General features: G+C 59.3%; 1 protein-coding gene across 2 annotated transcripts in view; it reads right to left on the reverse strand.

Annotated features, from left to right (window-relative positions):
* Positions 1–1,609: 1,609 nt before the first annotated feature.
* The window catches only part of Adgrl1 (adhesion G protein-coupled receptor L1), a 26,654-nt gene continuing 15,315 nt past the window's right edge, over positions 1,610–12,948 (reverse strand). For both annotated transcript variants that reach the window (XM_015489139.2, XM_048795478.1), the window contains 17 exons: positions 12,530–12,713; positions 12,050–12,235; positions 11,697–11,735; positions 11,410–11,593; positions 11,102–11,224; positions 10,363–10,577; positions 9,932–10,102; positions 9,293–9,502; positions 9,001–9,221; positions 8,742–8,808; positions 8,197–8,288; positions 7,411–7,579; positions 5,386–5,514; positions 5,100–5,196; positions 4,876–5,004; positions 4,692–4,709; positions 1,610–4,241 (listed from right to left, as the gene is read on the reverse strand). In XM_015489139.2, coding sequence (XP_015344625.1) covers positions 3,499–4,241; positions 4,692–4,709; positions 4,876–5,004; positions 5,100–5,196; positions 5,386–5,514; positions 7,411–7,579; positions 8,197–8,288; positions 8,742–8,808; positions 9,001–9,221; positions 9,293–9,502; positions 9,932–10,102; positions 10,363–10,577; positions 11,102–11,224; positions 11,410–11,593; positions 11,697–11,735; positions 12,050–12,235; positions 12,530–12,713 — 2,977 coding nt within the window. In that variant the 3' untranslated portion in view covers positions 1,610–3,498. The remainder of the gene's footprint in view (positions 4,242–4,691; positions 4,710–4,875; positions 5,005–5,099; positions 5,197–5,385; positions 5,515–7,410; positions 7,580–8,196; positions 8,289–8,741; positions 8,809–9,000; positions 9,222–9,292; positions 9,503–9,931; positions 10,103–10,362; positions 10,578–11,101; positions 11,225–11,409; positions 11,594–11,696; positions 11,736–12,049; positions 12,236–12,529; positions 12,714–12,948) is intronic.

The following is a 12,948-nucleotide window of genomic DNA, read 5'->3' on the forward strand; positions in this document are numbered from 1 at the left end:
CCGGCAGGTGTGCTTGGACACTATGAAATGCAGGTGTGCAGTGCCACCATGTTGTCAGGTGGGAAAACTCACTGACCCAGTAGCTTGTGGGAGTCCAGGACGGGCACTTGGAATCGGGACAGACACATCCAGGCCAAGAAAGGCCTGTACAAGGGGCTCTCACAGCCACGCACTCCTCGGAGCACTTGTGAGGATTCCAAGGGAAACCACAGGAGATGCTCAGCCGGACCCGGGAACTGGGGACTCTGAAGGGCCAGGCCCCTGCCTTGGGTGCGGAGTGCTGAAGTGCAGGCTCTGGGGCTCGGAGCCCTGGAGGATGCCCCTGTGCACACCTGTCCCCTGGATCCATTCCTCACCCCCGTCAATGAATCACACCACTCTTGTCATTCCAAGAAATCTTAATTTCTTTATTGTTTGACTTTTTGACTCAACAATTTTTTTAAACTTTTTGTTTTTTTCTGAAACGTTCTTGTTATGAGCCTTTTGTTTTGTTCTCGTTAAATGCACTCGACCCAAAATTGGTTTGGCATATCGAAAAGGAGACCAAAGAGGGAAGGACTGGGGGGTGTGGGAGGGGGAGGAGGCCCGAATGAACAGAGAGAAGTTGAGGATGAGAGTAGAAAGAGGAACACAGAGACAGCGAGAGAGACACGGGAGAGAGGCAGAGACAAGAGAGGGAGGGCCGGAAACCCAAAAGGAAAATCCAGAGAGAAAGAATTGATAAGATTTAGGAGCAAATGAATTCAGGAGCTCAAGGATGGGAGGAGAGGAGACCAAGACCCTTCTCTATACCGTGGGGGCGTCAAGGCACCAGGTCTGGTTGGGGTGGGGGGACACCTAGGCTGTCTGGGTGGCTTTGCGCTGGACTGCAGTGGTGTCCAGCCCCACCAGGGGGCCCTGCCACACAGCTCTGAGGCCTCGTTATCCACCTTGGTGACTGATTCCAGCTGGGATGGGGGACCAAGGGCCCAGCTACACCTTCTCTCCCTGTGATTGTCATCTGGAGAGATGGGGAGGGCTGGCCAGGGGAGAGGAAGCAGGACTCCTATGCTTTCCCAGCCCCTCTGGGCACTCTCGGCCTCGCCGCCTGGCCTCCCAGCCCTCTCACTGGCATTGGGTGGAGGCAGTCTCAGGCCTGGTCTGGGCCAACTCCGTCTCCCCTAGGCCAGCCCTTCACGGACGCTAGCTGCCCTCCAGAGTGAGCCCCAGGCCCGGTGAAGTCAAGCGAGGGCCAGGGAGCCGTCCACCCACCTCCTCCTGGAGTTGCCTGACAGCGCTGTCCCCGTCTTCCCTCTCGGTCCCCATCTAGCCCTCACCCATGCTCTTCTGGTGAAATGGGTTAAGACTTTTTACTGGAAAAAGCCAGAGATGGAACTCAACCCCACCTTCTCCCCTCATCTCTTCCCCTACATGGGACAAACCACCATCTTTGGTCTGACCCCTTCTCCCCTAATTGATGGGGACAAGCCAGCCCCAGCTCCCCAGGAGAGGGAAGGGGGCTTTCTAGCAGCAAAAAGGGTCCCTCCAGCCACCTACCTGTCCCCTTCCCTCCAGTTCCTTCCTAGAGCCCCTCCCCCTTAACCCAAAGAAGTTCATGGCAGCAGCAGGCTGAGACCCAAAGATGTTTGAAAACTCATGGCACTTGTGAGAAAAGAGGGAGGGGCAAGAGAGGTCAGAGCAGAGGTGGGGGCCACCTCTGGGGAAACGGCAATGAGGGGCTGCGCTAGTGTGGCAATGGGGCTGCGCTACCCCCAAAGAGTTGGGGCAGGGGTCTGGGGAGGCCAGGCTGACGGGCTGGAGAGGACGGGGCAGGTACTCAGGACGCATCCCAAGCCTGGAGCGTCCGGGTGCTAGGAGTGTGCAGTAGAGGTCTCAGGACAGGGGCGTCCTGACCCCAGGCTTGGTCCCTGGTTTGCCTCCCCTGCAGGGGGAAGGGAATGTGATGGCTCACCTGTCCCCTCCTGCCCCGGAGAGAAAACCACCTCACACCAACCCTCCCTCCTCAGCCACACCTCCGCCATCAAACCCTCTGTCCTCTACTCCCCCGGCTCTTCCCGCATCCACCTCTCCAGATGGTGAGTCAGCCTCCTCTTCCCCGCCTGCCTGAGTCCCAGAAGCAATAGACATGAAGCAGGAACTCAAAGGGGTAGCGCAGCCATCTTGGCAAAAGCATCTTTGGGTGTGACGGTGTCTCCCCCGGGCCAGTGGGGAGGGGAGGGGAGACAGGCCTCTGGCCTGGGGCAGGCAGTGAGGTACACGCCCCAGGAGGGCTGACTGATGCCAGGAGCAGACAGAGCAGGAAAGGAGGTGACAGGACGGGTGCCGGGAAGGAAACGGGTTCTTTGTTTCGCTGTTGCTTCTCGATTTTGTTAGAATTCTGTCTCTGAATTGTAAAAAGCTGCTCTGGCGGCCCGCCCACCCGGCTGGGATGCACATACACGGAGAAGTCCTGGCTGCCGGGCCGCGGTGCTGCTCTGCTCCGGAGAAAGTCCGGGCTGGCCTGGGCCGCAGGTGCCCGGTGGCTTCAAGTGATGAGATTTTCTTTCTTTCTGTTTTTGTTTTTTGTGTTTTTTTTTTTTTGTCTTTTTTTTCTTTTCCATTTCGTTGAAATATTTACAGCAATGGGGGAGGAGGAGGAGGAGAGGAACGGGTAAGAGGGCCCCCTAGGGAAAGATCCAAGCCCAGGACCCACTCCCCAGGGAGATCCAGACCCAAAATCTGCTCCCCAGATAGCTGAGCCCACAGGACTGGGAACTGCCCAAATATGGCCACCCCTGTGGGCGAGGGGCCCTGCGGGGAGTTGTGCTTCATCAGGAGTCACCCCAAGGGAGGGGGTCATTGGGTGCACTCTTGGAGGGCTGAGGGGGCAGGCTTGCTGGGAGGTGGGGACAAACAGCAAGGGGAAAGGAGCTTCGGAGAAAGTTCAACCTTTAAACCACCAGCGGCCACTGCCCGTCTCCTGGCCGGGGTTCTCCCCTGGGCCAGAGGCCCACATCCAGGGAGCAGGGAACCACCGTGCAGGAGGAGCCTGTCTGTCCTTCTGCCCCTCTGCTCCCTTCTGGTGCAGCCAGAGAAGAGCAGCTGGCGGGCTGGACCCAGTGGGGCTTCTGGCAACCTCAGAAGCTGCCCTCCACACCCAGGAAACCAACCTCACTCCCTCCAGGGGACAGGAGGAGCAGGGGGAAGGGAGGAGTCAAGAAGTGGGCTGCACCCTGCTAATCTCCCTCCTCACTCCCTGGGGGACTCTGGGCTCCTCCTCACTGCACTTCCCCCAAATAGAGCTGGTGCGCGTGGCTGGTGGGAAACCCTGTCTGTAACCCTGGCACCTTGGGCCTCCACATCAGAGCCCACTGAGGGGACTGTGGGGCCCATGGCCGAGGGGTGCGTGGAGAGAGTGGCCCACCAGCCACTGCCTCCATCAATCTCCCTCTCCCACCAGAGCCCCGCCCAGGTTCCTTCCCTGGCCTGGGCCACCAGCCCCTGGTCCATGAGGTCCCCTCAGAGACTAGTGACCAGCTGCATCTGCCCATCCCCATCAGGCCCCGGCCCCTCGAGGCCTGGGGCTGCCAGGTAGCCCTCGTGGCTAGGCCTCCGCACCTGGTAGTAGCCCTGCAGGGGGTTCCGGGCCACCAGGGCCGGTGGGCGCGAGGTGTAGTAGATTTCGGGGGGGCCAGGAGGTGCGGGTGGGGGTGGGGGCAGGGCCTCACTGGGTCCCTCGGGGCTGCTGTCCGGGTAGGAGGGCGAGTCCCGCAGGTTGGCCCCGCTGGCATACAGGGAGTCCCGGCCCGGAGGGGAGGAGAGGGGCCGGCTGGTGGCGCCATCCTCCGCTGTGCAGCTCTCCGACTCATCCAGGTCACTCTGGTACAGCACCGACTGGGCCCGGGGCAGCAGCAGTGGCTCCTCGAGGGCCTTATAGAGAAGTTCGATCTCCGCCCGGTCAGCACCCCCGGGCCCACCAGCCTCCTCCTCGCCACCACCCCCTGGTACAGGTGGCACAGGGGGCTCGGGTGGCGGAGGGCCCTTGGCCCCGCTGCTGCTGCCTCGCAGGTTGTTGTGCACCAGCTCCGAGATGATCATCTTCTCAAAGGCGGCAGCATCGGCCAGGTTCCGGCCTCGGGGTGGCTCTGGGCCCCCGTCCCCTGGAGGGAAATCCCCACTTCGCAAGGAGTAACTGTTGTTGAAATTGCCATTAAGGGGCAGGGTGTCCATGCCGCAGGCTTCCCGGCCTCCCAGGGGGTGCTCTGCAGGGCAGAAGGGGCAGGTCAGGAGGACGAGGGGCCTGGTTGCCTTGGCAGGGAGAAGGGTGCAGTCATTGGAGAAGGGGAAGTTTGGTTGGACTGGGTCTTCCCTGGCTCGCCCCTGTCCCCTGGGGACTTCGGTTTCACACTGCCTCTCTTCCTCACCTGCTACAGGGACAACAGCCCGGCAGTAAGTTGGGGGGCCCCTCCCAACTGGAGGTTCAGAATCTGCAGTATGAGGAGGCCTGGTTAACTGTGCTCAGAACCTGATCACCTTTATTCCCCACCGGAAGGCCCAAACCATGACCACATCCACTCGGCGGCCACGCCACAGACTGTGCTGGGCAGGGGTGCATTGTGAGTTCTCCTCGTCCCTAAGGGAGACCCTCTGAGAAGGCCACTAACTGTTCCTCTGCCTGCTTTGGAAAAGTTACCATAAAGAGTCATACTTACTAGGTTCCCGGTAGCTTCCTGCAGGTGCCAACCAGGAGAGAAGGAGGAGGTGAGAGTGAGTTAGAATGCAGAGTCTAAGCCCAAGTCCAGGGGCCTGAACTGGACCCCTCTGGACCAAACCCCAGGCGGCCTGCCCCCCTGGGCTGTTGCCTTCCCACAGCGCTCGGCCTCAGAGCACCCTCACCTGGGGAGTTGAAGACAGGGGGCGACGAGGGATTGAAGCCCACTGACTCGGCAATGAGGGTGTTGTAGGGGCTGGTGCCCCCACGTGGCTGCAGCACAGGGTTGGTCAGTAGGTGGTTCCCCATGGTACCTGCCCAAGGGTTCAGAGGTCACAAGGCAGCCCCAAGACATTGGGGCTAAGAGCCTTTGAGGGACAGGAACCAGGACAGAAGGCTGCTTTCTCACCTCGATTGAGGGTGGGGGTGCTGTTGATGTCGCCTGCCATGAAGGAGGACTCCGTCTGTTTTCTCACGGTGTCATTCCACATCCTCCGAATTCGGCTCTGGGAACATAGCCCAGACATGAGGGGGTCCTAGGGCCACCCACCCTCCAGCATCACTCTTGAGACTGCTTTCCAGATGAACGCCATCGAAGACCCAGGCCGGGCACTCCCCTGCCCTTTGGGTTCTAAGTTCCAATACTCAGTCCCAGGGAGTCCTGCTTGGTGACCTGCCCTGCCCTGCCCCAGTACCTGGGTCCCTGTGTAGTAGCGGGTGTTGCTTCGCATGGCTGAGGTCTTAAGGGAGCCATGAGTACCCCCTGGTGGGGAACGGATGCAGCAGTAGGAGTGACGCAGGCACTTGCTGTACTCCTTGTGCACCTGGGGGACGAGGGGACAGTCAGCTGTCAGGAGATGCCAACCTCCTTTGTCATCCAGACACCACAGGGTGGCTGGAGAACAGGCTGCCCTGGGAGTCTAGAGACTGAACTCCCAGAGGGTATGTTCCCTGTTTCAGTGCCTGGCAGGCCACAGAAAACTTGCTGTCATCTGTCCCCCAAAAGCCAACCGTTCGCACTTTCTCTCACTCTCTTCTCACTTGGGCCTATCTTCTTTTCTCCACCTCCACTAACCATTTCTCATTCATTCATTCACAAACTCAGCAGCTCTTTAATGAGCATCTGCTATATGCCAGGCAGAGTTTTGGCCCCTGGAAAAGTAAAGCACACAGTGGGAACAAATCCCTACCTCTCAGTGCTTATATCTTAGCAGACAGAGACAGAATGTGGATAAAAATATAAACACCAGTTGTTCCTTGGTATCTTTGGAGGATTGGTTCCAGGACCTTCCTTAGATACCAAAATCAGCAGATACTTAAATCCCTTATATAAAATGGCATAGTATTTGCATAACCTATGCACATCCTCCCATACACACACACACACACACACGTATGCATTCATATATGTACACACATTGAACCCAGGGCCTCAGGCAGGTTAGGCGAGCCATCTACCGCTGAAGTACATCCCCAAGCCCTCTCACATATATTTAAGTCATCCCTAGATTACTTATAACACTGGGATACAATGTGAGTGCTATGTAAATAGCCGTTATAGTGTATTGTTTAGGGCATAACAACAAAAAGTTTGTACATGTTGAGCAGTTTCTTTTTCTCGAGTATTTTTCATGGGCAGCTGGTCACATCTGCAGATGCAGAACCTGGGGATACAGAGGGGCACCTGAATGCCGTGCAGCGTGTCGGACAGCGATAGGTGCCATGGAGAGAACTGCAGCTGGGAAGGGGGTTGGGCAGTGCTGGCATGTGTATTAGTGTGCGTGGAAATAGACTGCGGAGGCCTCATTACGAATCAGATGTCTTGGCCAAGAAATAAGTAGCAGACCCTCAGATACCTGGGGAAGGACATCAGGCCAAGGGAGGAAGAGGGCCATGTCCGGAGGAGGGTCCTATCTAGGTGACCAGGAGAGCAGAAGGGAGTGAGGGCAGAGGGGGAGGGAGCCAACGGGGTGGTCCAACGTATGGGCCTGGGGTCCCTGTAAGGACCTTGCCATGCAAGGACTCCAGGATGATTGTCTGGGCAAGCCATCCGACAGGCTTCTGTGTGTGTGTGTGTGTTTTAGTGGGCTGGGGTGGAACCCAGGGCCTCGTGCATGCTGGGCCAGGGCTCTAGCACTGAGCCCCACCCCTAGCCCATGGGATGGCTTTGAGCAGAGCGGAGAGAGGGTCAACCTCCCTTGCACAGGGATTCTGGGGTCTTGCTTCCACTATCCCAACGACCTTGCTGTCCCCCACCGCAGCCCAACAACCACCTGACCATGTCCCCTCACTGCCTACAGGGTGCAGCCTAAGCGCCTCGGCTCAGCACCTCGAATGAACAGAGAGAAGTTGCCGCCTACAAGCCCATCTCCAAACTCCCTCGCTGCTCTTCTCTCCTCCATATATGTTTTTTTAAGATCCAGATTTTAACACATTTATTTAAAAACGGACCTTTCTATCACCACAGAATTCACAGCTCTTTCTAGAACTACTGAAGAGGGGACGTTCCGTTTGGAAGGTGCCCAGTGGTCTCCCACCATGGGCCCCACACTAGTGGGAGTGAGCCTGCCAGCTGTCTGTCCTGCCTTCTCGCTCCTAAGCTGTTGCATCTGTGATACACACTGGAGGCTCAAAGAGGTGCCTGAGTTCCCTTCGCCCTTGCCTGCCTCGCCTGCGACCGGAAAAGTCTGAGGAGCTCCACCCCAGGGCCCCGATCTCACCTTTTTCTGTAAGGCGCAGTGAAAGACGAAGATGAAGACCCCCTGGAAGGCGTTGAAGGTAGTAAAGAGATAGGCCATGACCACTGACTCCTTGTTGATGAAGAGGAGGCCAAAAGCCCAGGTAAGACCCAACAGGAAGAGCAGCGCAATGGCCCCCAGGGCCCAGGATCTGGGGGTGCGGGGGGACAGACAGGTCAAAGTACCCTCCAGGAGAGACAGCTGTAGCCCAGGCCTCCCCCAGAGCCCTGATGCCCCCATGTGGTGTGAGGGGCTTTGGGGTGGGCTGGGCATTATTTGCAAAGATCCAGCTTGGGGCTGAATAGGCCTCCATGCTCCTAACCCAGCCGGGCCTGGTGGGGAAGCACTGATCCAAGTCAGAGTGTGCAGACCTCAGTCACTCCCTGGATGGTTGAATCATTTGTCATTTTTCCAAACCACTTAAACTATATTTTATAGCCCATTTTTCTTTTCTTTTTTTCCCCAGTACTGGGGATGGAACCCAGGACCTTGAGCATGCCAGGCAAGCACTTTACCACTGAGCTACACCCTCTCTCTATTTTTCTTTCAATTGCCTTCAAGTGGACTCATGTTCTGAACCTGGCCTCACCCTTGGCAGTTACGCCCCCGATGGCAAGGGCTGGAAGGGCTATCACTGTGCTTTCTCATTAAGTGGGTACAAAGTGAACCCATCCGTCTTGATATTTAAAATCACATCTCAGGAAACCCTGGGAGAGGTTAGGCCCATGGTGGGGCCCCAGGGCAGGGGTGTGAGGAGAGGAGACTCACTTAATGTTGTCCAGGCGACTGGAGTCGGGCTTGAGCACAGACGAGCTTCGAATCATCTTGTGCAGGGTCACCATGAGGAACACCAGGTTCACCTGGGGGCAGTGCAAGGGGAAGGGGCTGGTGAGGGTTCCCCACCTCCCCTACTGAGCTGAGGCCTTCAAGCCTTAGCTTCAACCCCTCTTCTTCAGGGCCTCCTGCTGGAGAACCCCAAAGTGCTTGCTGTACTGCAGTTAGCTGACTGCCTAGGCGCTGAGAGGACAGGACACAGCCTGCCACGCACCAGGGGCTTAGATCACAATTGCCAGTCTGCCTTGTGCTCTTGGCTGGCTGCTCAATTCTTTTTTTTTTTTTTTTGTGGTGCTGGGGATTGAACCCAGGGCCTTGTGCAGGATAAGGCAAGCCCTCTACCAGTGGAGCTATGTCCCCAGCCCCTGGCTGCTCAATTCTGACATGGCTTTCAAACTAGCACCTCTCAGGGCGGGGGTCAAGGCTAGCCTGGATGAAGGAAGGAGCCCCAGTGCTTGCAGTGCTACCGTCCAACTTACCACGATGACAAAGGAGACGGGTCCGATGAAGCTCCAGATGAAATAATTGTCCACTCGCAGCCAGCAGCTGTGAAGGAAATAAGACCAGAGTGGAGAGAATTCAAGAGGCACTTCCCCCCGACCCTGGGAGGCCAGACTTTGCTGGCTGCAGCCTCTAGCATCAGGAGAGAGGCCAGTGGCCCAAGAAACCTAGCCCAGAGGTGCTGCTGAGCAGAGAGCCAGGCGGGGGAAACCCAGGGAATGACAGTGGGACACTCACGCCTTCTCGGTGCCATAGCTGCGGTAGTCGATGGCCGCGGCGATGCCCACCACCAGGGCTGGGAAGCAGTAGCCCCCCAGGTAGTAGTACTTGGTGCGGGAATACTCGCTCTCAAACACCTCCACCAGCAGCAGGTAGAGGTGCACGCCCTCCAGGCACAGCCAGGAGAAGGCGGCCAGGAAGAAGTAGTGCAGCAGGCCGGCGAAGATGGGGCAGGCGATCTGCGGGGAGGACCACAGGTGAGGGCGTGCCAGCGGTGCCCCCCCGCGCCCCGGCCCGGGGCCCAGCCCACCTCATACTGAGTCTTGTCTATCCCGACCAGGAAGAGCAGCTCGGCCAGGAACAGGTTGATGCACAAGTTCTTGTGGATGGTGTTGCGGTCGGTCTGCAGGCCCCGCAGGAAGCAGAAGGTGGAGATGCAGATGGCCAGGCAGACCAGGGAGATCACGATGCCCACCCAAGTGATGACCGACAGCAGCAGCTCATTGATGCGGCCCTGGTACTGGGGGACAGGAGCAGGGGGCATGCTCAGGGCTTCTGGCTTTGCACACGCCACGGGGCATGCTCAGGGCTCAGCCAGGCACCAGCTGTGGGCAAGGTCCCGGCAAGGTCGTGGGTCAAAGGGACTTGCAGTGCCGTCCACCCAGCCACCTTGCAAGCCCCACCCCTCTGCAGGCGGCGCGCTCACTTCCTCATGCTCTGGAAGGCTTGTGGAGAGATGACAAAGGTGACACCAACTTGCTTCTCCAGAGTGTCTTGGGAGAAGGTGGGACCATGACCAGAGAAAACCAGATGCTTGGCCTCACGCCCCAGGCAGGACTGGCAGCCCCCCACGCCTACGAGGCCGGCCTTCCCAGCACCGCCCATGCTGCGCGCTCTAGGATGCCATGCAAAGCCGGGCCAGCCCCAGGCAGAGCACCGGCCAGCTTACGATCTCTCGGTGAGCCATGAGCACAGCAAAGTTGGTGAGGTGGCTGCAGGCACACGTGGTGTGTGTCTTGTTGGACTCCACCAGGCGGCAGCCCTGGGTCGACCAGTAGCCCAGCATGGACCTCTCCGAGTAGTTCCAGAAGGAGCAGTTAGCGTTGAAGTGGTTCTTGGCCTGTGGTGTGGTGGGGGCGGGGGTCAGACTGGGAGTCCTATTCCAGCCCCCACACCCGGCCACTGGACGGGACCAGGAAGGAAGAAGTGCCTGGGACGTGGGGCCCTGGATGATGGTCAGACCTCGGAGGAGAAATGGTCCAAGCTGCTAAGGTGGAGGTCTGAAGGCGGTTCAAGGGGGGCTACAGCTTGTTCCTAGGGGGGCCGTGAGCACGGTAGGAGGGACGTGCAGTCCAGGGAGGGAGGGTATGCCTCACTCACCTCCAGGTGGGCCACGGTGAAGATGACAGGGTCCATGAGGAAGACGCGGCTGGACTCCTTGTTGATGGAGGCCGCAATGACCTGGGAGTTCACCACCAGGGAGGCGCCCCCGGGGCCACCTGTGCCTACTTCGCCCGCCAGCTTCACCGTGGCATTCTCCGTGGACAGGAAGAGGCCCAGGTTGTTGTAGAGGATGAAGACAACTTTGACCACCCCTGGGGAGCATAGGCACAGTGGGACGGGATGGCAGGCCTAGGCCGGCACCCCGACTGGCTCCACAGCCCTCGGCCATGCTGGCCACGGGAGTGCTGAGGCAGGCCACGGCGCAGGCAGGCGGGTTCAGGGAGCCCTCTCCAAGAGACCACTGATCGGCTCTAGGCAGTCTGGCAGCAGCATGGTGGCCAGGACACACAGGGCCAGTTCTCTGGCCCACTCCTACTCCCCGTGAGACCTGGGGCAAGCCCCTATCCTCTCTGAGTCTTAGTCCCCAATGGCACAGTCCTCTCTGAGCTCTAAGGGCCAGGTGGGCTGCTGCCCAGGAGGCAGCCCTGCAGACCCAGGGCTCCACAGGGCTTTAAGGGCCCACAGATTCCCTGAGCTTCTACGCCAGTTTCAGCACGTAAGGCCTGATGGACGTTCCAGACCTACGCCCTTCTTAGACTGACAGAGCTAACGCAGGGCTGGAGGGCCGAGTGGTACGCGCGGTCCCCCCACCTGAACCCCCGTCAAGGACACTGACCATTGCGGCTGTTCTGCTTGATGGTGTTGGCTGACAGCTGGATGGAGTTCTCGCTGGGGTACTCCTGGGGGAACACCAGCTCCTGTACTTGACCTTCTGTGTTCAGGACAGTGACCTCCAGGACTGTGGGGATGGAGGTGGCAGGGAGCACACTGTTAAGGTCTGTCCCCAGACAGGCTCAGGCTGTTGCATGAGACCCAAAGTCGAGGGCCAGGGAGACCAGCCTCTTCCCATGGCTCTGGGCTGGGCAGGCCCCAGGGTGCAAGATTCACAGGCAAGCTGGCCCTTGGGGTGACAGCAACACTCACCCACATTCTGCTTGGCAGCCAGGAAGCGGGCAGGCTCCCTGACGTTGTCCGCGAGCAGGAAGGCGCCCTCCTCCAGGACGTCCAGGAGCATGGTGGCCGTGTGGACCTGCTCCGTGGCGTTCATATCCTTCCAGGACTCGAGTGCCTCTGGCCGGAGCAAGTTGTCCACCGTCTCCACCACAGCCTGCATGGGCGAGGACAGCACTGAGTCACCTCCTCTCTGCGTCCATCCCCTTTCCCTTCGGCTTGAGCCTCTGGTCCTCACGGTGTGAGCCCACGTGTCTCACCTTGATATAGTCCTTGCAGGTTCTTTCTCTCTTGTGCATCTAGGAGAGATGGAGGCGGGTCAGGCCAGCCCCGGGCACCACTGCCCTGACCCCACCCTCTTCCACTAGGGCCCAGGCAGCCCACTTTTCTGTCCCTACCACAAACCTGGGACCAGGTCATCAGTAAGAGACATTCCCCAGGGACCCACAACCCCTAGGACCACTCCGGGCAGCCCAGGAATGACACCCAGGGCCCCTGGGGTCCTTCCTCTCAGACAAGGTGCTGAGGGGCTGCTGCCCCACTTGGAGGTACCAGCTCAGCCACTTCGGGAGCCCCTGGGGACATGCTCCTTCAGCCCTGCCAGGGGCCCCACCTTGTTATAGTTCTTGCCCGCTGACTCGCGCTCAATGGGCCGCAGGGCCTGCAGCTGGGCATCCAGGATGTCCAGCAGCTGCTCCATCAGCTTCACAGAGGAGGAGACGTCCCCGGCATAGATGGAGCCCCGGGTGTGGCGGGCCAGCTCGCTGGCAATGTTGGCTGCATTTTCTCCGCTCTTAATCTGCGTGAGGTGGGGAGGAAGAGGGACCCCAGGTCTGTCAGGAGCTGTCCACGCCCCCACATCCCCTCTCCACACGCTCCGCCCCTCCTCCCTCCCTCTGGTCCTCCTCTCTGCCAGCCCCTCCCTGCCCATCTCTAGTCCAGGAGGGAAGCCCTCAGTCCTGCCTTCCAGGGCTGCCGTCCCTTCTGTCTCCCCAGTGGCTCCCTCTACCCCTGCTGGGCCCTGGATCCAACTGTCCAGGGCCCAGGAACTGAGTAAATGTGCCTGCCTTTGAGGGGCAGCGGTTGCTGGTACCTTCTGGGCCACCTGGTTGACCCAGGGGGAGGTGCAGTTGCTGAGGTCAGGGCCCCGGGGGTTCCAGAGCCCCAGGGCTGGCAGACACTGGAAGGAGGCAATTCCTGTAGGGACAGAAGGACAGGACAGACAGGGGAGCCAAAGGGAAGGGGATGGGGAGAGGAGGAGACAGTGGGGCGTGGGTAGGTGAGGAGAAGGTGAGGGGCAAGGACACAGGCGTGAGGCAGGCCGGTCGGCGACGCGAGCCCCCCCCCTCCCTTAGCGCCTCTTCTGCCTTTGCCTACCAGAGTTAGAACCTCCAGCAAAGCCTACTACGGCTCCATGAAGCCTCTCCCCCACTTAGTCCCAAGAGCATGTGTCCTTGCCGCCTTGGGCACTTCGGATGCTCATCTGCTTGTCCTGCCACTGGCCACTCCACC

Source organism: Marmota marmota, unplaced genomic scaffold (genome assembly GCF_001458135.2).
Source record: "Marmota marmota marmota unplaced genomic scaffold, marMar, whole genome shotgun sequence".
NCBI lineage: Eukaryota > Metazoa > Chordata > Mammalia > Rodentia > Sciuridae > Marmota > Marmota marmota.